This window comes from Conger conger, chromosome 17 (assembly GCF_963514075.1).
Source record: "Conger conger chromosome 17, fConCon1.1, whole genome shotgun sequence".
In the NCBI taxonomy this organism is placed as follows: Eukaryota; Metazoa; Chordata; class Actinopteri; order Anguilliformes; family Congridae; genus Conger; species Conger conger.
Genome location: NC_083776.1, coordinates 7,871,208 through 7,896,574, shown reverse-complemented (window position 1 = coordinate 7,896,574; position 25,367 = coordinate 7,871,208). Strand labels below are relative to the sequence as shown.

Below are 25,367 nucleotides of genomic sequence, written 5' to 3'. Positions count from 1 at the left end.
TCTCAGTGGCAGAGAGGCACAGTGGTCCGTTGCTGGGTCAGGCCAGCTGCCTGTGCAGTAATGAAGGGGTCTCTGGGCTGTTGGGGGGTAACGCTCCATTCTTTGGGCAGGTGGAGTGGCAGCTCAGCCAGAGCAGAGAGGATTCTGGGCAGCGCCGCCCCCTACAGCAGCTGGACCTGCTCAACGGTGATTATGGCTTGTGATTCGCTGCTCGAACTGTCACTCATCTGAGTATCCACACAGCAGAGGCTGTGATGTAGTTCCTGAGAAAATGGCTGAAATGTAATCGTGACATGGTGTGATGAAGGTTTCTGGAAGAGTGCTCCTTCATTTTGACACGTTTGCCTGTGTTACTCAGGAGTGTGTCTTCATGGAATGTTATGTATGTGTGTGTGCGCGCACATGTGTGTGGTCTGTGTGTGCATGCACATGCGTGTGTGTGTGTTTTGTGTGTGTGTGTGTGCGTGTGTTTTGTGTGTGTGCATGTGTGTGTGTGTTTTGTGTGTGTGTGTGTGTGTGTCTGGGTGTGTGTGTATGTTTGTGTGTGTGTGCCTGTGTGTGTCTGGGTGTATGTATGTGTGTGTGTGTGTGTGTGTGTATGTATGTGTGTGTGTGTGCCTGTGTGTGTGGATGCACATGCGTGTGTGTTTTGTGCGTGTGTGTGTGTTTTGTGTGTGTGCGTGCGTGCGTTTGTGTGTGTGCGTGTGTGTGTGTGTCTCAGGGCCGGCTGAGCTCAGCTCAGTGGTGAACACTGCGGTGGAGGAGGTGCTCCAGCAGAAGGAGGTGCAGGAGCTGGTGCAGGAGCTGGAGGAGCAGGAGGCGGAGCTGCTGGCCCTGCGGGAGGAGAGAGCCCTGCTCCTCCGTCAGAGGGAGGCGCTGGCCGGGCCCCTCGGGGACACAGAGCGGGGTGAGGATGTGGCCCCTCGGGGGGAGGATGTGTCTAAAGAAAAAATGTGTGATCACAGAAAAAGGAAAGGCGGAAGGTGAGAATAAGCAATGGATGGATAGATCATATCTAATAGATGAATGGATAGATGGTTATATAGATATATAGATAGATGGATGATAGTTGGATGTATAGATGGATAGATAGATGGATAGATAGATAGATGTATGGATAGATAGATGGATGAATAGATGGATGAATGGATAGAGCCCCTGTGCTGAGCTCTGCTCCCCCTCTTTAGCGCTGTTGGAGGAGGCGCAGCGTCTCTTGCGGGAGAAGGGGGAGGTGCAGCGGCAGGCGGAGAGGCACTGGGGCCGGCTGGCCTCCCGTCTCCGCCTGATGGAGGAGGAGGTGGAGGAGAGGGACAGCTCCAGGCTGCAGGAGGAGCAGGAGCACAAGGCCCAGCTGGAGGACCTCCACCTGCAGGTCCAGGCCCTGGAGAGGCAGCTCCGACACCACCGCCAGTTCATCCAGGTGAGTCCCTGCTCTGTCCAGCCTGGGAGCAGCTCATCCAGGTGAGTCCCTGCTTACACTGCTAATTACACTACACTACACTACACATTACACAACATTACACTACACTACACTACATTACACTACACAGCATCACAACATTACACTACACTACACACTAAATGGTTGGCATTTATATAGTGCCTTTATCCAAAGCGCTGCCCACTGCTGTCTAAGCTTCTTTAACTTTAACCTGTTATGAGATCAGGGGAGGAATGATCATAAACAGCCTAAAAGGGGCGCTGCGGAGGTAACCCCGATATCTGAATCTCTCTCTCTCTTTCTCTCCCTCTCTCCCTCTCTTTCTACCTCTCCCTCTCCCTCTCTCTCTTTCTCTCTCTCTCAGGAGCAGGGTGTGGAGAGGGAGCAGGAGAGGGAGGAGTTCCAGCAGGAGATCCAGGGCCTGGAGGCGCGGCTGAAACGCCCCTCAGGAGCCCCCCCCAGAGGCACGGAGGACAAGGTGCAGTTACTTTGAATTTACTTTGAACATGTTGCCCGTCTCACTGTGGTTTAATCCTGTTATAAAGCGTATGCCTGTCTCACTGTGGTTTTTCCTTGTCTCTGTAATGTGGATTTTATAGATGGAGGAGCTGGTTCTCCAGGTATGGACTCTCCTCAGCCTGTAGGAGCTCCGTTGCATGATGATTGGCTCAGTGCGTTAAGATTCTCATCTGCTGCCAGAAACCCTTTTTTTGTGCTTTAAATGAACTTCAGCGCTGGTCCTGTAGATTTACAAAGTACATTTGCTTTGGGTCCAATCATTCCCCCCCAAAAGAATCCTTTTGAATAAAAGCCAATTATTTTCCCATTTGGAATCACAGCTGCATTGTATTTTCCACACTCCAGGAGCTAAAGAGATGATTAAGCCAGTGACTGAGTTCATTTAAAGGGGCAGGAAGATGTCGGCTGAATTAGTTGTGGAATCTGATGCTTCAGCATGCCTGCTATGTGCTGTGTGCAGTTCATCCCCATCTTTCTGATTCATGAATGGTGTCAATCATGCTTTTACCCAAACACTCTGTGGCTTTGAAGCGACCTCCTGCATCGCTTCTGGACGGGAAGCAGGAATGGAGTCCAACTCTGGAGCTCATTGAGTTCTCCCATTTCTGCAGGCAGGCTACGTTTACCGGCGGTTGTGGAATGCATGTGTTTAAGTTAGGCTGGAATTAGAGAGAGTTTTATGCCTTCGAACAGGGATGGGCAACTCCAGTCGTGGAGGGCCGGTGTGTATGCAGGATTTTGCTGGCTCAATCAGCTAATTAGCCATATACACCAGGATCCAATTCACTTGTAAATTAGACCGCAATAAAATGCTGCAAGACAAGAACATTTATCAGCTGCTGTTTATATCACAGAATGTGACCAAAAAATGACAGATCATGTCAATGACTGGGCTAATTAAATAATTAAGAGCAAGAAGTTGGTCTGAAATCCAGAAGCAGATACGGCCCGCCTTGCCCATCCCTGTCCAGATGCTCTCGATGCTTGTTTGCATGCAAGATCCTCTGCAGATCCGCGGCTGAAGAAGAGCTGATCCTCTGGTCTCGGGGTGTGTGGGGTCCTAACGCTCCCCCTCTTACCGCAGGTGGAGGCCCTGCAGAAGGCCCTCAGGGAGAAGGTGGAGGACCACGCCCGGCTGCTTCTGACCAAGGAGAAATACCGCGGAGACGTGTCGGAGCAGGACGAGCAGATCCACACAATGGCGGCTCGTATCCGTGAGCTGGAGCAGGCCCTGCTCAGCACAGCCCAGCCCAGCCAGGCCCTGGAGCAGCAGGGTGCACCGCTGGTAGGGCTCCCCCAGGAACCAATTTAGTTGCCCTTCGTTGAACCTTTTCCGCAGCCTCTATATCTTCCTGGTAAAAGCTTGTGCAGATCATTGTTATAGGCAGCCGGTAAAGGGGCACAGTGTCCATGAGCACCTGAGCTTTAGTTTGGACCTGCTGCCATCTGCTGTTTCACATAGAAATGGCACTTACTGTTGTCCACACATGTAGTAATGCATGAGTACTTTTTAACCGTTTCATTTGCAGATAATGGCATAATTCAAAAATAGTGGAAAAGTGTAAGAAAAAAACGAATGCACCGAGCTTATGTGAAGGTTTGGTGATGGGTGTGCTGATTATATGATGACAATGTTTAGCAAATGCATGGTTACCCAATTCACCGGGGTGAAGCCCGTTAAACTGCCGTCATTTTAGCCCTGAGCGCAGATGTTTGTCATGGCCTCCCTCCAGCGTCAGCTCTGCCCCGGCTGCCTGCGGACCGACAGCCTGCAGGGCAGCCCTGACGAGGCCTGGCCCCCCGGGGGGGAAACGGACCCCTCCCTGAGTCAGCAGCTGGGGTCCTTACAGGCGGAGGTGGTGATGGAGATGGAGCAGGTAGAGGTGGATCCCTTATTGCGGAAATCGACCAATCACAACTCGGCGATTGCCTCCCAGATTCAATTAATCAAACTTTATTTGAAAAGCGCAATTAATGCATAAGCCACATTTGAAAGTGCTTCACATGAAATAAGCATAAAATGCAGGACAAATTTTTAAAAACTATTCTCAGCCTTTGTTAATCAGAGGGAGACAAGAGGTGCGGCCAGCTCTTGAATGGGATGATTGATTATTTTGTGAATCACAGTATTCCTTTAGGAGGATGAACCTTTTCCACAGCCTCTATATCTTCCTGGTAAAAGCTTGTACAGATCATTGTTATAGGCAGCCAGTGTCCATGAGCACCTGAGCTTTTTGGGCTTATGTGAATGTGGATTTCACTTTCAGGTTTTAGATTCATGAAAGGGGATTAACAATTAAATCTTCCCAAAGTCTCCTTTAAGGAAACTTGTGGAGATTATTGTTCCGAGGCTGCTGGTTAAACGTGGTGCCCGTGTCGATCTGAGCGCTTCGGGCTCACCACTGCGGCTCCTGCTCTCTCCCTGGGCGTGTGCAGGCGACAGAGGAGGAGCTGCAGGAGGAGGTGCGGGTGCAAGAGGAGGTGCGGGAGGAGGTGCAGCAGCTGCGCTCCCAGGTGCAGCACCTCCTCGGCGACAGGGCGCGGCTGCAGCAGGGCTGGGAGGTCGAGGAGGAGCGGCTGCAGGAGGTCATCCTCAGGCTGCAGGAGGAGCTGCAGGCCATGGGCCCCGCCCCCCACGCGCGCGGCCCCGCCCCCGGCCACGCCCCCCTCCGGGGCCTGCAGCTGGAGCTGAGCCGCGCCCCCTGGGAGGAGACGCGGGAGGGGGGCGAGCAGAGGGGCGGAGCCCTGCGTCAGAGAGAGGCGGAGCTTGTAAATGGCCGGGGGGCGGAGCCTCCGGTGAGATTGGCGGGTGAGGGGCGGGAGGACGCTGGGGAACAGGACCGGGGCCCGTCTGGATCTCAGGAGCAGGACCGGGCCCAAACGCACACCCTGGAGACAGGGCTGGGCAAGAGCCCGCTCCAGGAGGAAGTAGGAAGACTCAGACAGGAAATGACATCACAGAGAGCCCTCATCCGGCGGCTGAACTCCCAGCTGGAGGAACACAGGGCGGTGCTGGTGAGGGCTCGTTCCCCATGCGGAAACTCATTATTCATGCTTGTGTGTGGCGGAAGGTCTTGATGGATGTTTCTGACGGTGTGTCGTGTCCCGTCAGATCTTTGCTGAGGAGACACTGGCCAAGGCAGAGGGAGCTCTGCGGGACAACCAGGCACAGCTGTCCCTGGGGAGGGAGGGGCCTGAAGCCCTGGAGGCGGGCCAGGAGGGCCTGGAGGCGGAGCATGTTGTATTGTGGGCGGAGCACGCCTCCTTAAAGGAGCAGTGTGTCGCTGTGCGGGAGGATCTGACAGCACAAACCCAGGTGCAGTTTTTACGCCTCACAGCTCAAGAGGCTTTCCAGGGTTCACACCTGTTTGTACATATTTAAGAAATGCTCATTCCTGTCCTTATGGTTAACAGATCCGATGGTTTTTGGTCGTTGAACCTTTTCCGCAGCCTCTATATCTTCCTGGTAAAAGCTTGTGCAGATCATTGTTATAGGCAGCCGGTAAAGGGGCACAGTGTCCATGAGCACCTGAGCTTTAGTTTGGACCTGCTGCCATCTGCTGTTTCACATAGAAATGGCACTTACTGTTGTCCACACATGTAGTAATGCATGAGTACTTTTTAACCGTTTCATTTGCAGATAATGGCATAATTCAAAAATAGTGGAAAAGTGTAAGAAAAAAACGAATGCACCGAGCTTATGTGAAGGTTTGGTGATGGGTGTGCTGATTATATGATGACAATGTTTAGCAAATGCATGGTTACCCAATTCACCGGGGTGAAGCCCGTTAAACTGCCGTCATTTTAGCCCTGAGCGCAGATGTTTGTCATGGCCTCCCTCCAGCGTCAGCTCTGCCCCGGCTGCCTGCGGACCGACAGCCTGCAGGGCAGCCCTGACGAGGCCTGGCCCCCCGGGGGGGAAACGGACCCCTCCCTGAGTCAGCAGCTGGGGTCCTTACAGGCGGAGGTGGTGATGGAGATGGAGCAGGTAGAGGTGGATCCCTTATTGCGGAAATCGACCAATCACAACTCGGCGATTGCCTCCCAGATTCAATTAATCAAACTTTATTTGAAAAGCGCAATTAATGCATAAGCCACATTTGAAAGTGCTTCACATGAAATAAGCATAAAATGCAGGACAAATTTTTAAAAACTATTCTCAGCCTTTGTTAATCAGAGGGAGACAAGAGGTGCGGCCAGCTCTTGAATGGGATGATTGATTATTTTGTGAATCACAGTATTCCTTTAGGAGGATGAACCTTTTCCACAGCCTCTATATCTTCCTGGTAAAAGCTTGTACAGATCATTGTTATAGGCAGCCAGTGTCCATGAGCACCTGAGCTTTTTGGGCTTATGTGAATGTGGATTTCACTTTCAGGTTTTAGATTCATGAAAGGGGATTAACAATTAAATCTTCCCAAAGTCTCCTTTAAGGAAACTTGTGGAGATTATTGTTCCGAGGCTGCTGGTTAAACGTGGTGCCCGTGTCGATCTGAGCGCTTCGGGCTCACCACTGCGGCTCCTGCTCTCTCCCTGGGCGTGTGCAGGCGACAGAGGAGGAGCTGCAGGAGGAGGTGCGGGTGCAAGAGGAGGTGCGGGAGGAGGTGCAGCAGCTGCGCTCCCAGGTGCAGCACCTCCTCGGCGACAGGGCGCGGCTGCAGCAGGGCTGGGAGGTCGAGGAGGAGCGGCTGCAGGAGGTCATCCTCAGGCTGCAGGAGGAGCTGCAGGCCATGGGCCCCGCCCCCCACGCGCGCGGCCCCGCCCCCGGCCACGCCCCCCTCCGGGGCCTGCAGCTGGAGCTGAGCCGCGCCCCCTGGGAGGAGACGCGGGAGGGGGGCGAGCAGAGGGGCGGAGCCCTGCGTCAGAGAGAGGCGGAGCTTGTAAATGGCCGGGGGGCGGAGCCTCCGGTGAGATTGGCGGGTGAGGGGCGGGAGGACGCTGGGGAACAGGACCGGGGCCCGTCTGGATCTCAGGAGCAGGACCGGGCCCAAACGCACACCCTGGAGACAGGGCTGGGCAAGAGCCCGCTCCAGGAGGAAGTAGGAAGACTCAGACAGGAAATGACATCACAGAGAGCCCTCATCCGGCGGCTGAACTCCCAGCTGGAGGAACACAGGGCGGTGCTGGTGAGGGCTCGTTCCCCATGCGGAAACTCATTATTCATGCTTGTGTGTGGCGGAAGGTCTTGATGGATGTTTCTGACGGTGTGTCGTGTCCCGTCAGATCTTTGCTGAGGAGACACTGGCCAAGGCAGAGGGAGCTCTGCGGGACAACCAGGCACAGCTGTCCCTGGGGAGGGAGGGGCCTGAAGCCCTGGAGGCGGGCCAGGAGGGCCTGGAGGCGGAGCATGTTGTATTGTGGGCGGAGCACGCCTCCTTAAAGGAGCAGTGTGTCGCTGTGCGGGAGGATCTGACAGCACAAACCCAGGTGCAGTTTTTACGCCTCACAGCTCAAGAGGCTTTCCAGGGTTCACACCTGTTTGTACATATTTAAGAAATGCTCATTCCTGTCCTTATGGTTAACAGATCCGATGGTTTTTGAGAAGCTTGTGTCTCTTAGAAAGTGCAGTTTTTAAATTAGCTTTTTCGTTTAGATTGAATGGTTTAAGCTCACAGCTTTGAGTTAACACTGTGATTATCTGAATGTGTGCCTTCATCATCCTCATCTTCAGACGGAGGACAGAGCTCTTGCCAGCGAGGGCCCCCCCTCCGAGCTCCACTCCCCCCAGCGCTCAGACCCCTGCAGCCCCCTGTCCCAGGACCCCTCCCACCCCCCTGAGGCCTGGAGCACCCCCTTCACACCCTCCACCTCCACCCTGGACTCCCCGCACTCCGAGCAGGTCAGAGAGGGCCAGAGGGGGACTCTCCTTCCCTCAGTGAAGCCTGGAGGTCAGCAGGCCGCAGCTTTGAGAACCTGAAAACTTCATAGTGACGGATTAGCAAACCGGCTCAGAAACAGACAGATTTAACTGCCTGTGAAGAAGTATGTACACATCATCTGTGGTTGGCTGAGCTGAACCTGCTGCCTTCCAGCCGTCACTGGGAAGGAGAGTGCCATGGGCGTCAGACGTCCCATTGGCAGAGATCACCCACAATCCTTCCCTGTCGGCGTGTGTGTGACGGTGAGGATGATCGTTCGCAGGTGCAGACGCTGGACGATCGGTACTTCACCACCCTGGAGGACTGGCCCAGCGAGGGAGACACCCACAGCGAGGGTAAATATCCTCTTCAAATCACAGCTGTGAGTCAAAGATAAAAGCTACTTAATCTGATATGAGGTTATATGAGGTCGTGGGCTGCGACTGTGAAGGTTGCAGGTTCGACTCAGGACACTGCTGTCGTATGCTGCGATTGAGCAAGTTACTAAAGTTACTTTACCTGAATTACATTCAGTATTCACGTGTAATGTGAGGGTAACGTTAATGTGGCAGTGAAATAAATGTGTGCATATGTAATAACTGTAATGTGAGGGTAAAGTGTTGGGTAAATGTTCGGGTAAAGTGTATGTTGCGCCTGCAGGCTTCAGCTTGGATCTGGACACCACGCTGCAGGGGCCGATGGGTAATGAGCAGGGCCTGAGTGGCAGCTTCCTGTGGTACCTGCACACGCGGGACATGGCTGTGGAGGACCCCACCAACAGCGCCACAGAGAGCATGGGCCAGGAGGAGGAGCTGCTCTCTACTGAGCTGCAGGTACGAGGACACACACTCACACACACTCACACACTCTCACACACACACACACACACACACACACACACACTCACACACACACTCTCACACACTCACACACACTCTCACACACACACACACTCTCACACACACACACACTCTCTCACACACACACACACACTCACACACACTCTCACACACACACACACACACTCACACACACACACACACACACACACACTCACACACACACTCACACATTCTCTCACTCTCTCACACACACTCTCACACTCACACACACACTCTCTCACACATACACTCTCTCACACACACACACTCACACACACACACTCACACACACACCCTCTCACACACACACACACTCACACACACACTCACACACACTCTCACACACACACTCACACACACACACACTCTCTCACACACACACACACACACTTTCTCACACACACACTCACACACACTGTCTCACACACACACACACTCTCACTCTCACACACACACACACACACTCTCACACACACTCACACACACTCACTCTCTCACACACACACACTCTCACACAGTCACACACACACACTCACATACCCACTTGTGATAAAATGTGTGTGTATGTGCATGTGTGTGTATGTGCGTGTGTATGTGCGTGCGTGCGTGCGTGTGTATGTGCGTGTGTGTGTGTATGTGTGTGTGTGCGTGTGTGTATGTGTGTGTGTGCGGGCGTGCGTGTGTATGTGCATGTGTGTGTATGTGCGTGCATGTTTATGTGTGTGTGTATTCCAGGACTTGCTGAGGAGGGTGTACAGGGAGGGCCACATGGTCTTGTCCTTGTCCGAGTCAGAGCGCCCTGTCCCTGTCTCCATGGCGACCCCCCAGGCCCCGCCCCCCGGCTGGCAGGCGGAGAGGCGGGCTCTGCAGCAGACGGTCCTCTCTCTCAGGGAGCTCCTGTGCAAGATGGCCGCCAGAGAGCGCCAGGTCTGTGCCTACACACATGCATGTACACCCAGGTACACAGAATGGCAACAAGACTGGTGCCTGGTCTCAGACAGCCTTTTGAAAAGGGCTGAGAACCTCCTTCCACTCGACACTGTTTCAACTGTTGTCTACTGATATATATATATTGATATACTATGTGTTTTTGTGTGTATGTGTGTATGATGATTGATATATCACCCTGAAAGTGGCAGTCAATGTGAAGCAAGAAATAATGTGCAAGAGACTGAACTGCTCATTGTGTTTGCGCAGCTGAACAGTGGGGGTGCAGAGCAAGCTCAGGACACAGATCTGCGCAGTGAGAGAGCTCTGGACACAGATCTGCGCAGTCAGAGAGCTCAGGACACAGAGCTCAGCAGTGAGAGCGCTCAGGACACAGATCTGCGCAGTGAGAGCGCTCAGGACACAGATCTGCGCAGTGAGAGAGCTCAGGACACAGATCTGCGCAGTGAGAGAGCTCTGGACACAGATCTGCGCAGTCAGAGAGCTCAGGACACAGAGCTCAGCAGTGAGAGCGCTCAGGACACAGATCTGCGCAGTGAGAGTGCTCTGGACACAGATCTGCGCAGTGAGAGTGATCAGGACACAGAGCTCCGCAGTGAGAGAGCTCAGGACACAGATCTGCGCAGTGTGTTGCGCAGTGAGAGAGCTGCGTTGTGTTTGGAGCTGCAGGCGGTACTGAGCTGCGCTGGACCCCAGAACCTGGCTCTGCTCACAGAACAGCTGAAGAAGCTCCTCAGGCAGCAGGTATGGAGCACAATCACAAACACAATCACAAGCACAATCACAAACACAATCTCAAACACGATCTCAAACACAATCACAGACACAATCTCAAACCTGCTAAAATACTGACTTTACTAAGCTTTAGAGCAGGGATCCTCGGATCCAAATCCAGCCCTGGTTTTCTTTTCTCCCTGGCAATTAGTGCTACTAATTGGCCAGACCGTCTCCACACCTGACTCCCAGGTGTGTGGGTGTGTGTGTGTGTGTGTGTGTCTGTGTATGGTGTATGGTGTGTGTGTGTGTGTATGTGTCTGTGTGTGTACGGTGTGCGTGCGTATCTTTCGCGTGCGTATGTTGTGTGTGTGTGTGTGTGTGTGTATGGTGTGTGTGTGTATGTATGTGTGTGTGTGTGTATGGTGTGTGTGTGTGTGTGTGTATTGTGTGTGTGTGGTGTGTGTGTGTATTGTGTGTGTGTGAGTGTGTGTGTGGTGTATGTGTGTGTGTGTATGGTGTGTGGTGTGTGTGTGTGTGTGTGTGTGTGTATGGTGTGTGGTGAGTGTGTGTGTGTGTGGTGTGTCTGTGTGTGTGTGTGGTGTGTCTGTGTGAGTGTGTGTGTATGTGTGTGTGTGTGTGTGTGTGTGTGTGTATGTGTGTGTGTGTGTGTGTGTGTATGGTGTGTGTTGAGTGTGTGTCTGTGTGTGTGTGTGTGTGTGTGGTGTGTGTGTGTGTGTGTATGGTGTGTGGTGAGTGTGTGTCTGTGTGTCTGTATGTGTGTGTGTCTGTGTGTGTGTGTGTGTGTGTGTGTGTGTATGGTGTGTGTTGAGTGTGTGTGTGTGTGTCTGTGTGTGTGTGTGTGTGTGTGGTGTGTGTGTGTGTGTATGGTGTGTGGTGAGTGTGTGTCTGTGTGTCTGTATGTGTGTGTGTCTGTGTGTGTGTGTGTGTATGATGTGTTTACCTGTTTCTCCTCTCCAGGAGGAGCAGCGGAGGCAGCACCTGGAGCAGCTCTTCTGTGCAGAACGGCTCTCCCTGTTTGAGGAGGTGCAGAACCTGCGCTCCCTGCTGAGCACCTCCTCCCTGCGCACCCAGGAGCAGCTGCGCCTCCTGCAGACCTCCCTCAGCGCCTTCCACGAGGAGGCCAGCCAATCCTGGCACGGTGAGCTCACCTGCCGCTCTCCGCACACCTGGGCAACAGGTGTGTCCTGGGCGAGTAATGAAGGTGCGCTGCACCTGGTGGGGCTGAGTGAGCTGCATTCTCATGTTTTCAGCTCCAGTGGCTAAGGTACATGACTGGGGCGGCCTGTAGCCTAGTGGCTAAGGTACATGACTGGGGCGGCCTGTAGCCTAGTGGCTAAGGTACATGACTGGGGCAGCCTGTAGCCTAGTGGCTAAGGTACATGACTGGGGCAGCCTGTAGCCTAGTGGCTAAGGTACATGACTGGGGCCGCCTGTAGCCTAGTGGCTAAGGTACATGACTGGGGCAGCCTATAGCCTAGTGGCTAAGGTACATGACTGGGGCAGCCTGTAGCCTAGTGGCTAAGGTACATGACTGGGGCAGCCTATAGCCTAGTGGCTAAGGTACATGACTGGGGCAGCCTATAGCCTAGTGGCTAAGGTACATGACTGGGGCAGCCTGTAGCCTAGTGGCTAAGGTACATGACTGGGGCAGCCTGTAGCCTAGTGGCTAAGGTACATGACTGGGGCAGCCTGTAGTCTAGTGCCTAAGGTACCTGACTGGGGCAGCCTGTAGCTTAGTGGCTAAGGTACATGACTGGGGCAGCCAGTAGCTTAGTGGCTAAGGTACATGACTGGGGCAGCCTGTAGCTTAGTGGCTAAGGTACATGACTGGGGCAGCCTGTAGCTTAGTGGCTAAGGTACATGACTGGGGCAGCCAGTAGCCTAGTGGCTAAGGTACATGACTGGGGCAGCCTGTAGCTTAATGGCTAAGGTACATGACTGGGGCAGCCTGTAGTCTAGTGGCTAAGGTACATGACTGGGACAGCCTGTAGCTTAGTGGCTAAGGTACATGACTGGGGCAGCCTGTAGTCTAGTGGCTAAGGTACATGACTGGGGCAGCCTGTAGCTTAGTGGCTAAGGTGCATGACTGGGGCAGCCTGTAGCCTAGTGGCTAAGGTACATGACTGGGGCAGCCTGTAGTCTAGTGGCTAAGGTACACTACTGGGACAGCCTGTAGCCTAGTGGCTAAGGTACATGACTGGGGCAGCCTGTAGCCAAGTGGCTAAGGTACATGACTGGGGCAGCCTGTAGCCTAGTGGCTAAGGTACATGACTGGGGCGGCCTGTAGCCTAGTGGCTAAGGTACATGACTGGGGCAGCCTGTAGCCTAGTGGCTAAGGTACATGACTGGGGCAGCCTGCAGCCTAGTGGCTAAGGTACATGACTGGGGCAGCCTGTAGCCTAGTGGCTAAGGTACATGACTGGGGCAGCCTGTAGCCTAGTGGCTAAGGTACATGACTGGGGCAGCCTGTAGCCTAGTGGCTAAGGTACATGACTGGGGCAGCCTGTAGCCTAGTGGCTAAGGTACATGACTGGGGCAGCCTGTAGCCTAGTGGCTAAGGTACATGACTGGGGCAGCCTGTAGCCTAGTGGCTAAGGTGCATGACTGTGTGCGTAGAGGACGCCTCACACATCTGTCTGTGTGTGTATGTGTGTGTGAGTGTCCTGAGTGTGTGTGATGCAGGAGTGTGGGGTTAACGTTAGGCGTGTGTGTTCATCCGCACAGAGGAGCCCCTGGAAGGGCGTGGGACAGAGAGGCTGCTGGGAGGAGCGCCTCGGGACAGCGAGCAGAGGGCGGAGCCAGCGGGAGGGGCGGAGCTCAGCGCCCAGCTGCCTGAGTGCGTGTGCAGCCTGCGCAGATGTGATGCGCCCACGCAGACGCTCCAGGTGCCCCGCAGACCGCCGTCAAATATGTTTTTGATTCAAATACGTTTCTGTGCTCCACTGATCTTGCCTGGTGCAATTCAGAGGACAGCGTTGGCACTTTTTGGGTATTTTATTTGTTCCAATACCCCAGAAAAGCTCAGTGAAGCTCAGTAAAGCCACCAGCAGCACATCTTCCTGTTACCTGTCGCCATGAGGCTCCATCACTGACTCAGCCCCCCCCACACTCCCTCTTTCCCCTTCCCCCTCTCTCTCTCTCCCTCCCTCTCCCCCACACTCCCTCTCTCCCTCCCTCTCTCTCTCTCCCCCTCCCCCCCTCTCTCTCCCTCCCTCTCCCCCACACTCCCTCTCTCCCCCTCTCTCTCTCCCCCTCCCCCCCTCTCTCTCTCCCTCCCTCTCCCCCACACTCCCTCTTTCCCCCTCCCCCTCTCTCTCTCTCCCTCCCCCTCCCCCTCCCCCTCCCCCTCCCCCTCTCTCTCTCCCTCCCCCTCCCCCTCTCTCTCTCCCTCCCTCTCCCCCACACTCCCCCTCCCCCCCTCTCTCCCTCCCTCTCCCCCACACTCCCTCTCTCTCCCCCTCTCTCTCCCTTTCTCCCTCCCTCTCTCTCTCCCCCTCCCCCTCTCTCTCCCTCCCTCTCCCCCACACTCCCTCTCTCTCCTTCTCTCTCCCCCTCTCTCTCTCTCCCTCCCTCTCCAGGCGTTGCAGCTGTCTCTGGAGGAGCAGGCCTCTCAGATGCTCCTGCTGAGGGAGGAGGTGCAGCAGGAGCGCCAGGAGAGCAGGAGGCTCCGGAGCGAGGAGTCCCACTGCCACGCCCTGATCGCTCAGGAGAGTCTCCACGCCAGGGAGGCGCAGAGACAGCTGGAGGAGGAGAGGGAGCTCCACGCCCGCAGCCTGGATCAGGAGGCGCAGAGGTACAAGGAGGTGCTCAGACAGCTGGAGGAGGAGAAGGCGAGGCACGAGGAGGCGGCCTCGCAGGACAGGAGGTTCATGGAGGAGCTGCAGGTCCACCTGGAGCAGGAGCGCGCTCGGAGTGAGGAGCTGGCGGCCTCCTCAGAACGCCTGACCCGGCAGGCCATCCGCAGCCAGCGGCAGCTGGAGCAGGAGGTGCAGAGGAGGTGCCAGGAGGAGACGCAGAGGGAGCAGGAGGCCATGGAGCATCTGCTGGTCCAGAAGCTGGAGCAGGAGCGGAGGAGAGCCGACCGGCTGCAGACACAGCTGCACCTCCTGCGACAGGAGCACAGGAGAGGGAGGAGGCAGGAGGTGCTGGGGGAGACTGAGCTACAGCTCACCGCCGACATCGCAGACCAGCCCTTCAACAGCAAGGTACCCACACACACACACACACACACTCACTCACACACACACACACACACACACACTCACTCACTCACACACACACACACACACACACACACACACACACACACACACACACTCACTCACCCCCACACTTCTCCTCCTCTGCCCCTCCCCTCCTCTCTCCTCTCCTAGTTGAGGCGTCTGTACTGTAAGTTCCTGAGAGCAGAGAGCTACAGGAAGGCCCTGGTGTTCCAGAAGCGGTACCTCCTCCTGGTGCTGGGCGGAGTCCCGGGCAGGGAGCGGTCCAATCTGGGGCCCGTCGGCCACATAGGGGCGTGCCCCTCGTCTGTGGCCCCGCCCCCCCGGCCCCACCCCCTCACGCGATTCAGGACCGCTGCCCTCGCGGCCATCGCCATCACACGGTGAGGCTGGGACCGCCCCGTTTATTACCCACAAATCCACACACATCGCTGTCCCAGGCTTCGGGTGACCCAATTCCCTGGAGTGTCGGGTACATCGTGCCATGAGAACCTACAGCACTTATTTACCATTTTTAACCAGGAAGTCTCATTGAGATCCGGAATCTCTATTTCAAGAGAGACCTGGCCAAGGTAGCAGCCAACACAGTATCAATATACAATACAATAAAACAATACAATACATATTTTGTTGATAGCAGGGCTTATGATATTGTATATCTATATTTCCAAAAAGCATTTGATAAGGTACCACATGACAAGCTCATTATCAAAATGAGGACGGTCGGTCTTTCAGGTTCTAGTGGGGTAGCAGTAAAAAAGGCCAATAGGATGTTAGGATACATAGCCAGGAGTACTGAGTTATACTCACCTTATACAATACTCTTGTTAGACCACACTTACTGTGTGCAATTTAGCATGCTTAATCTCTTTTATTTTGGAAAAATGAGACTAAGGGGGTATTTAATTGAGGCTTTTAAATTCATTAAAGGGATCAACAAAGAGAATTATAGGCGATTCTTCAGGGTGAGTTTGGTTAGCAGAACGAGTGCAAATTGGCAAAGGAGAAAGTCAGGACTGTGGGTGATGTGGTGATGTGTTGTGGGTGGTGTGGGTCTGTGGGTGATGTGTTGTGGGTGATGTGTTGTGGGTGATGTGGTGTGGGTGATGTGTTGTGGGTGATGTGGGTCTGTGGGTGATGTGTTGTGGGTGATGTGTTGTGGGTGATGTGTTGTGGGTGATGTGTTGTGGGTGATGTGGTGTGGGTGATGTGTTGTGGGTGATGTGGGTCTGTGGGTGATGTGGGTGATGTGTTGTGGGTGATGTGGGTCTGTGGGTGATGTGGGTCTGTGGGTGATGTGTTGTGGGTGATGTGCTGTGGGTGATGTGGTGTGGGTGATGTGGGACTGTGGGTGATGTGGGACTGTGGGTGATGTGTTGTGGGTGATGTGCGACTGTGGGTGATGTGGTGATGTGTTGTGGGTGATGTGGGACTGTGGGTGATGTGTTGTGGGTGATGTGTTGTGGGTGATGTGTTGTGGGCGATGTGTTGTGGGTGATGTGTTGTTGTTGTTTCTCTCTCTCTGCAGGCTGGCGCTGCTGGTGAGGAAGTGGCGGAGAGCTTTCCGGATCGACCGGTCGGAGAGCGAGCCTCACCAGGGAGCCGGTGAGAAGGTAGGTCGAGGTGTCCCAGAGTCGTGAGACGGCAGGCGCGGGTTCTGAGGTCTGAGCTTCCGGAACCTTCTCTCTCCCACAGGCCCCGGCAGCCGAGCCCAGCCGCTGCCCGTTCTCCAGAACTCCCTTCCCACCCGCCGCGCCCAGCCCCGCTCCTGTCCGTCACATCACGCTGCAGCCCGTCGCCCAGGTAACCTCTCACCTGCGCTCTGGGTCAGCGAGCCTGCACACTGACTCATTCAAATTACAGCAGAGACAATTACACAATTACACTACAGCCGTTCAGCAGACGCTGAAGTGCTGGAGGACCCGAGAGGGAAGCTCGGTCCCCAGTGCTGGAGTGATCACATAGATAACCTGAACCCTTGTACAATGATCTGATAAACTGACCAAGAAGTAGCAATCCCACTAGTTTTGGCAACTAGAACACGATGAATAGTAAAATAATTATGCATAGGCGTGATAATTAAAGCATATAGCATACATGGCTAATTAGAGATTACAGGGAGGGGGGCGGAGAGAGGTGCAGCTTGAAGAGGTGAGTCTTCAGTCTGCGCTTTTGAAGGCGGTCAAAGTCTCTGCTGTAAACATTTACAAAATGCATCGACAGTATCTTTGGAGTAGACACTGTGAGAAACGTTCTGAAACAACAAAACTAAGTTAAAATAAGTAGCCCGCTGTCTTGCCGACGATGTTGATGAAAGTCTGCAGCTCATGTAGGCAGCCGGCTGAGGTGTGGCTTTCTGACCGAATGAGCATCCTCAGCCAGGTGCACGCTCTGACTCCAGCTGTTCTGATGATGCAACGGAGGGGGGATGAAGGATGGGAATAAATCCGAAATATGCCAAATGTGGAGATGGATAATGTGGTTGTGTGAAATCGTGTCTGAGTGGTGGGTGCATGAGGTCAGGAGCCACAGGAGTGAGAGACATTGCCTGTGCACTGCCAGCCCATATCTACATCCAATCAGCATTTTATACATTTCTATATAAAAACTCTGACTTTTCTTTCTTTTGCAGGCACAACCGCAGAACATCTGACAGAAAAAGAACTGAATACCTCATCTTAGAATTACACTGCAAAACATGAATCGTTGTGTACATATGTATTAAGTTGTAGCAAAGTTTTTTTTGTAAAAAATAAACTTTCATTTCAGAAGGTAATTTTGCTTTGTTGTGTTTGTCTTTTCATCCTCAGATCATGTTCCAAAAAGGCTCTTGTTCCTTTGAGCGAAAATATTGTGGTGTGTCGTGTACAGAGACACATTTAATATTTAAGCATTTAATATTGTCGTGTACAAAGACACATTTAATATTTAAGCATTTAATATTGTCGTGTACAAAGACACATTTAATATTTAAACATTTTATATTGTCGTGTACATAGACACATTCAAAAAAGAGACAAATGGGGAGAGACAAACCAATTTCAGAATACTTACATTTTAATAAATGTATTAATTTTTTTATGTCAGCAAATAACCATAGAGCCATCATCTGAGAGCAACACAATACATTTGAAGTTTCATTATATACAACAATATTTTGAGGGAAAACATTCAAAACATGCGAAATAACATTCCAACAGTGTTGTGTTGAAGAATGAACAGAGAAGAGGCCAGTGTCTTTTCTCATCCACACTGCCATCTACTGGGGGAAATGGGAACAGCGATGGCTACTGCATCGGGCCAGTCTGATGAGGATTTCCACATTAAACTCGGCTGCAGTTGTACAAGGCATTTATCTTCTGGATATCCACAGGGCTGGGTCCATCTCGCTGGCCAATCGGAATGAAGGGATCCGGTTTGGGGACAATGGTTGGGTCTCCATCTTCAGAGAAGGCGTACCTGCATCGTAAACAAGCCGTCAGTCTGCTGTAGGGATTGTGGGTGTAGTTTAACACCGCGTCAGTCTGCTGTAGGGATTGTGGGTGTAGTTTAACACCGCGTCAGTCTGCTGTAGAGATTGTGGGTGTAGTTTAACACCGCGTCAGTCTGCTGTAGGGATTGTGGGTGTAGTTTATCACCGCGTCAGTCTGCTGTAGGGATTGTGGGTGTAGTTTAACACCGCGTCAGTCTGCTGTAGGGATTGTGGGTGTAGTTTAACACCGTGTCAGTCTGCGGTAGGGATTGTGGGTGTAGTTTAACACCGCGTCAGTCTGCGGTAGGGATTGTGGGTGTAGTTTAACACCGCGTCAGTCTGCTGTAGGGATTGTGGGTGTAGTTTAACACTGCGTCAGTCTGCTGTAGGGATTGTGGGTGTAGTTTAACACCGCGTCAGTCTGCTCTAGGGATTGTGGGTGTAATTTAACACCGCGTCAGTCTGCTGTAGGGATTGTGGGTGTAGTTTAACACCGCGTCAGTCTGCTGTAGGGATTGTGGGTGTAGTTTAACACCGCGTCAGTCTGCTGTAGGGATTGTGGGTGTAGTTTAACACCGCCTCAGTCTGCGGTAGGGATTGTGGGTGTAGTTTAACACCACATCAGTCTGCTGTAGGGATTGTGGGTGTAGTTTAACACCGCGTCAGTCTGCTGTAGGGATTGTGGGTGTAGTTTAACACCGCGTCAGTCTGCTGTAGGGATTGTGGGTGTAGTTTAACACTGCGTCAGTCTGCTGTAGGGATTGTGGGTGTAGTTTAACACCGCGTCAGTCTGCTGTAGGGATTGTGGGTGTAATTTAACACCGCGTCAGTCTGCTGTAGGGATTGTGGGTGTAGTTTAACACCGCGTCAGTCTGCTGTAGGGATTGTGGGTGTAGTTTAACACCGTGTCAGTCTGCTGTAGGGATTGTGGGTGTAGTTTATCACCGCGTCAGTCTGCTGTAGGGATTGTGGGTGAAGTTTAACACCGCGTCAGTCTGCTGTAGGGATTGTGGGTGTAGTTTATCACCGCGTCAGTCTGCTGTAGGGATTGTGGGTGAAGTTTAACACCGCGTCAGTCTGCTGTAGGGATTGTGGGTGTAGTTTAACACCGCGTCAGTCTGCTGTAGGGATTGTGGGTGTAGTTTAACACCGCGTCAGTCTGCTGTAGGGATTGTGGGTGTAGTTTAACACCGCGTCAGTCTGCTGTAGGGATTGTGGGTGTAGTTTAACACCGCGTCAGTCTGCTGTAGGGATTGTGGGTGTAGTTTATCACCGCGTCAGTCTGCTGTAGGGATTGTGGGTGAAGTTTAACACCGCGTCAGTCTGCTGTAGGGATTGTGGGTGTAGTTTAACACTGCGTCAGTCTGCTGTAGGGATTGTGGGTGTAGTTTAACACCGCGTCAGTCTGCTCTAGGGATTGTGGGTGTAATTTAACACCGCGTCAGTCTGCTGTAGGGATTGTGGGTGTAGTTTAACACCGCGTCAGTCTGCTGTAGGGATTGTGGGTGTAGTTTAACACCGCGTCAGTCTGCGGTAGGGATTGTGGGTGTAGTTTAACACCACATCAGTCTGCTGTAGGGATTGTGGGTGTAGTTTAACACCGCGTCAGTCTGCTGTAGGGATTGTGGGTGTAGTTTAACACCGCGTCAGTCTGCTGTAGGGATTGTGGGTGTAGTTTAACACCGCGTCAGTCTGCTGTAGGGATTGTGGGTGTAGTTTAACACCGCGTCAGTCTGCTGTAGGGATTGTGGGTGTAGTTTATCACCGCGTCAGTCTGCTGTAGGGATTGTGGGTGAAGTTTAACACCGCGTCAGTCTGCTGTAGGGATTGTGGGTGTAGTTTAACACCGCGTCAGTCTGCTGTAGGGATTGTGGGTGTAGTTTAACACCGCGTCAGTCTGCTGTAGGGATTGTGGGTGTAGTTTAACACCGCGTCAGTCTGCTGTAGGGATTGTGGGTGTAGTTTAACACCGCGTCAGTCTGCTGTAGGGATTGTGGGTGTAGTTTAACACCGCGTCAGTCTGCTGTAAGGATTGTGGGTGTAATTTAACACCGCGTCAGTCTGCTGTAGGGATTGTGGGTGTAGTTTAACACCGCGTCAGTCTGCTGTAGGGATTGTGGGTGTAGTTTAACACCGCGTCAGTCTGCTGTAGGGATTGTGGGTGTAGTTTAACACCGCGTCAGTCTGCTGTAGGGATTGTGGGTGTAGTTTAACACCGCGTCAGTCTGCTGTAGGGATTGTGGGTGTAGTTTAACACCGCGTCAGTCTGCTGTAAGGATTGTGGGTGTAATTTAACACCGCGTCAGTCTGCTGTAGGGATTGTGGGTGTAGTTTAACACCGCGTCAGTCTGCTGTAGGGATTGTGGGTGTAGTTTATCACCGCGTCAGTCTGCTGTAGGGATTGTGGGTGAAGTTTAACACCGCGTCAGTCTGCTGTAGGGATTGTGGGTGTAGTTTATCACCGCGTCAGTCTGCTGTAGGGATTGTGGGTGAAGTTTAACACCGCGTCAGTCTGCTGTAGGGATTGTGGGTGTAGTTTAACACCGCGTCAGTCTGCTGTAGGGATTGTGGGTGTAGTTTAACACCGCGTCAGTCTGCGGTAGGGATTGTGGGTGTAGTTTAACACCGCATCAGTCTGCTGTAGGGATTGTGGGTGTAGTTTAACACCGCGTCAGTCTGCTGTAGGGATTGTGGGTGTAGTTTAACACCGCGTCAGTCTGCGGTAGGGATTGTGGGTGTAGTTTAACACCGCCCGCTTCCCGTGGTCCCACTCACCTCCCGTAGTGCATTATGGAGTTGTAGTCGTAGACCGTGTTCAGGTTGTTCGTGATGTACTTCTTAAAGTTGTGGATTTGATCTGTGGAGGAACAGAAACGTGGAGGAAGAAAAACTTGACGGAGCTGCTCCTGACACCGGCCTGCTGCTGACGGCCTGTTTCTCAGCGGTTAGGGTGGAGGTAAATGGCCATGCGCACTTGTGTGGCAGAATGAATCTGGGTTACGTTTGGTTTATGTTATGTTTTGCAGCATAAGCCAGGTGTAGGTGGGGTTCTGCAGCTTAGAGAGGGTGGCGTTCTGCTGCTTAGAGAGGGTGGGGTTCTGCAGGATAGAGATGGTGGGATTCTCTCCACGGCTCTTTCCAGTGGTTTATTTTTCACCTTTTGTCTCCTTCGTTGCCTGACGTACAAATTATCGACCTCTCCCCATCTGCGACGTCTGCAACCGACGTCTAGTTCAAACTGACTTTTGAAGGAGGAAGGACATTCCATTTGCCAAACTCCTTTTTCTCTACTCCAATCGGCTCCCTTCCTGCACCCCCTGGGCGGAGCGAGGAGCAGGGCAGGGAGCGGGAGGTGGGAGATCAGCCCCGGCGTGGCACTCACCTTGCAGGATGTTCTCCCACAGGATGGTGACGTAGCGGTCCCGGTCGGAGCGCGACTGCTCGTGGACGAACCCCAGGGCGTGCATGAGCTCGTGGGACGCCACCCCGGCCCACATGCAGCCGGGGGTCTGCAGGGAGAGCGGCTGCACCCCGCCGATCACCCCCAGAAACGACCAGCACCTGAGGGAAGCGCGGGCATGGACACCAGCCGGTCATTCGTAACGTTGGGCGTTAGGGTTAGGGTTGGGCATTAGGGTTAGGCAGGGCGTTAGGGTTGGGCAGGGCGTTAGGATTAGGGTTAGGGTTGGGCATTAGGGTTAGCGTTGGGCATGGCATTAGGGATAGGGTTGCATGGCATTAGGGTTGGGCAGGGCATTAGGGTTAGGGTTGGGCAGGGCATTAGGGTTAGGGTTGGGCATGGCATTAGGGTTAGGGTTGGGCAGGGCGTTAGGGTTAGGGTTGCATGGCATTAGTGTTAAGGTTGGGCAGGACATTAGGGTTAGGGTTGGGCAGGGCATTAGGGTTAGGGTTGGGCATGGTGTTAGGGTTGGGCAGGGCGTTAGGGTTGGGCAGGGCATTAGGGTTAGGGTTGGGCCTGGCATTCGGGTTATGGTTGGGCATGGCATTAGTGTTAGGGTTAGGGTTGGGCAGGGCATTAGGGTTAGGGTTGGGTTGGGCATTAGGGTTAGGGTTGGGCATGGCATTAGGGTTTTTTTCACCAGCCTGTGGAGACAGACTCACCCTCGTTTGGGCTGGATGTCCAGGTAGTTGGCCTCGTGGCTGCGAGGCACAAACTTCACGCATGTTCCGGTGGAGATGTCCTGCATCCCCGTCTCTATGGTCATCCGGTCCATATTATCTGTCACAATAAAAGCGCTTTCATCAAACAGAAAGAAAAAAAAATCCAAATAAAAGCATGCTGTGAAGCTGTCATTTAAACTGGTATATAATCATGTAGAAAGTCTTGGTTGACAGCAGATGTGTACGTGCACGCTCACCGCAGACGTGTACGTGTACGTGCACACTCACCGTAATGTGGAGAGATTTCGTACGCCACGTACACGTGGCCGTCCACGGACTTGGGCCAGAGGCAGCTGCTCTCGGGGCAGGTTATGGCGCTGCGGATGGTGGAGCGGGCGATGTCCCCCTCCCTCAGGCTGAGGCCCGGGAGACGCCCCACAACTGCGGGAGAGAGAGAGAGACATTCCCTGAGCACACTGCAGACTGGCTCTCTGCCTCCCTCACCGCAGACTGGCCCTCTCTCTGTCCCACACTGCAGACTGGCTCTCTCTCTCTCTCTCTCTCTCTCTCTCTCTCTCTGTCCCATACTGCAGACTGGCTCTCTCTCTCTCTCTCTCTCTGTCCCATACTGCAGACTGGCTCTCTCTCTCTCTCTCTCTCTGTCCCATACTGCAGACTGGCTCTCTCTCTCTCTCTCTCTCTGTCCCATACTGCAGACTGGCTCTCTCTCTCTCTCTCTCTCTCTCTCTCTCTCTGTCCCATACTGCAGACTGGCTCTCTCTCTCTCTGTCCCATACTGCAGACTGGCTCTCTGCCTCCCTCACTGCAGACTAGCTCTCTCTCTCTCTGTCCCATACTGCAGACTGGCCTTTTGTCCCGCACTGCAGACTGGCTCTCCAAAAAGCAGGATTAGGAATGTTTAGGGCTAAAGGATAAACTGATTGACAGGAGTGCTGGCAGTTTGGGCCGAGGTTAGGGGTGATTGACAGGAGTGCTGGCAGTTTGGGCCGAGGTTAGGGGTGATTGACAGGAGTGCTGGCAGTTTGGGCCGAGGTTAGGGGTGATTGACAGCAGTGCTGGCAGTTTGGGCCGAGGTTAGGGGTGATTGACAGGAGTGCTGGCAGTTTGGGCCGAGGTTAGGGGTGATTGACAGCAGTGCTGGCAGTTTGGGCCGAGGTTAGGGGTGATTGACAGCAGTGCTGGCAGTTTGGGCCGAGGTTAGGGGTGATTGACAGCAGTGCTGGCAGTTTGGGCCGAGGTTGGGGGGTGCTGGACTTACACCTGTTGGTTCGCAGAATCTTATCCATGGCGTTCATCTCCATCGTACCCCACAGCTCATCTGCAACCGGACAAGAGTCACCACCATTCAGAGGGCATGTCTCCACCATCACAGTGATTTCATCAGATCATTCTCACACCAATATCACATGAAAAACACAATTGTAATTTGGGTCTTTTATCAGCCGTCTTACATTCTGAAACATGTTGTAATAATCACAGACCTACCTGACAGTCGTCTTCTAAACCTGAGTATCACATCATGAGCCGTCGACACATTCTGTGGATGAGACATAACAGGTGTGATAGTGTTCAGAGTTTACCTGTACTGAGTGTTCCCAGGTGTGATAGTGTTCAGAGTTTACCTCTACTGAGTGTTCCCAGGTGTGATAGTGTTCAGAGTTTACCTGTACTGAGTGTTCCCAGGTTTTGATAGTGTTCAGAGTTTACTTGTACTGAGAGTTCCCAGGTGTGATAGTGTTCAGAGTTTACCTCTACTGAGTGTTCCCAGGTGTGATAGTGTTCAGAGTTTACCTCTACTGAGTGTTCCCAGGTGTGATAGTGTTCAGAGTTTACCTGTACTGAGTGTTCCCAGGTTTTGATAGTGTTCAGAGTTTACCTGTACTGAGAGTTCCCAGGTGTGATAGTGTTCAGAGTTTACCTCTACTGAGTGTTCCCAGGTGTGATAGTGTTCAGAGTTTACCTGTACTGAGTGTTCCCAGGTGTGATAGTGTTCAGAGTTTACCTGTACTGAGAGTTCCCAGGTGTGATAGTGTTCAGAGTTTACCTGTACTGAGTGTTCCCAGGTGTGATAGTGTTCAGAGTTTACCTGTACTGAGAGTTCCCAGGTGTGATAGTGTTCAGAGTTTACCTCTACTGAGTGTTCCCAGGTGTGATAGTGTTCAGAGTTTACCTGTACTGAGTGTTCCCAGGTGTGATAGTGTTCAGAGTTTACCTGTACTGAGAGTTCCCAGGTGTGATAGTGTTCAGAGTTTACCTGAACGGGGAGGCTCCAGCTGTGAGCTGCCATGCCCAGGAGGATGAGGATGGCGATGTGGTGCATCGTGGAGGTCCAGCCAAGCATGTCTTTAAAACTTCTGCTGCTCTCCTCTCTGGGCCCCTGGCTTTTATACCTCCTGCGCCCCTTCAGCGCATTGTCACTAACACCTTCCTGACGTCATGGCGACTCTGTCACAAACTGCCATTGGTGAGTGGCTGGCTCAGGCCGGCTCAGGCCGGCTCTACACCCTGTACTTTAGCTAAATGAGCGCTCTGCTGGGCCGGGCTACGGCGGGGGTCTGGGCGGGGCTCTGCCTGTTCGCTGCTCTTAAGTGTGATTAAGTGACAGGTGAGGGGACCTGACGCAGCAGTCTTAATGACGGACCTGACCTCTGCTGATGCGCGCGACGGTGCCGTACCTGTAAACAAGCGCTTCGCGATGGGCTTGTGAGGAACAGGACAGGCAATGTACGCCGTCACATTATCAATACAAATTTATATCAATGTCAGAGATAACACAGCGGGATGTTTCATGAATGGTGTGTTGAAATGCGCCGTCATGCCAGATTGTGCGTGGTATGTGATATATGCAACACACAAGTGAACTGGTGTTGGTTTTGAAGGTATGGTTCATGTACAAAGCTCAGGGCACATGTGAGCTTGTTGCACAAAAGAAGACTGGAATTTATAATAACAGGCAAAGAATTTCTGGTAATTTTATGACCGCAAAGCTGCTGTAATAAGGGGGTGAACTCATCAGCACCCACAAACGTGCCGAGCCAGGGTGCTGCATGAAACTCAACATCCTCCATCTCGGATTTGGACAGGGAGGCCAAGTATCATTGATTTCTGTTGCTATATAATTTTTGCATTTATTTATTGTGATGTAAG

The 25,367-nt window shown here is 52.9% G+C and overlaps 2 protein-coding genes across 2 annotated transcripts in view; one reads left to right on the top strand and one right to left on the bottom strand.

Annotated features, from left to right (window-relative positions):
- LOC133116872 (trichohyalin-like) overlaps nt 1–16,570 on the top strand; it is a 30,482-nt gene extending 13,912 nt beyond the window's left edge. Inside the window, exons 18-42 of the mRNA XM_061226872.1 lie at nt 111–186; nt 722–907; nt 1,188–1,420; nt 1,806–1,919; nt 2,041–2,061; nt 3,045–3,245; nt 3,694–3,837; nt 4,397–4,576; nt 4,643–4,975; nt 5,073–5,276; nt 5,805–5,948; nt 6,508–6,687; nt 6,754–7,086; nt 7,184–7,387; nt 7,632–7,799; nt 8,102–8,174; nt 8,479–8,651; nt 9,435–9,626; nt 10,317–10,391; nt 11,343–11,523; nt 13,110–13,270; nt 13,964–14,590; nt 14,759–14,988; nt 16,134–16,218; nt 16,301–16,570. Coding sequence (XP_061082856.1) covers nt 111–186; nt 722–907; nt 1,188–1,420; nt 1,806–1,919; nt 2,041–2,061; nt 3,045–3,245; nt 3,694–3,837; nt 4,397–4,576; nt 4,643–4,975; nt 5,073–5,276; nt 5,805–5,948; nt 6,508–6,687; nt 6,754–7,086; nt 7,184–7,387; nt 7,632–7,799; nt 8,102–8,174; nt 8,479–8,651; nt 9,435–9,626; nt 10,317–10,391; nt 11,343–11,523; nt 13,110–13,270; nt 13,964–14,590; nt 14,759–14,988; nt 16,134–16,218; nt 16,301–16,570 — 4,788 coding nt within the window. The remainder of the gene's footprint in view (nt 1–110; nt 187–721; nt 908–1,187; nt 1,421–1,805; nt 1,920–2,040; nt 2,062–3,044; nt 3,246–3,693; nt 3,838–4,396; nt 4,577–4,642; nt 4,976–5,072; nt 5,277–5,804; nt 5,949–6,507; nt 6,688–6,753; nt 7,087–7,183; nt 7,388–7,631; nt 7,800–8,101; nt 8,175–8,478; nt 8,652–9,434; nt 9,627–10,316; nt 10,392–11,342; nt 11,524–13,109; nt 13,271–13,963; nt 14,591–14,758; nt 14,989–16,133; nt 16,219–16,300) is intronic.
- A 1,358-nt stretch (nt 16,571–17,928) lies between these two features.
- Nucleotides 17,929–24,561, bottom strand: LOC133116871 (hatching enzyme 1.2-like). The gene is made up of 8 exons (XM_061226871.1): nt 24,475–24,561; nt 23,706–23,757; nt 23,479–23,538; nt 22,488–22,640; nt 22,200–22,317; nt 21,460–21,638; nt 20,853–20,934; nt 17,929–18,064 (listed from the first exon to the last, which is right to left on the bottom strand). The coding sequence occupies exons 1-8, from the start codon at nt 24,559–24,561 to the stop codon at nt 17,929–17,931; spliced, it is 867 nt and encodes a 288-aa protein (XP_061082855.1).
- Nucleotides 24,562–25,367: the final 806 nt, after the last annotated feature.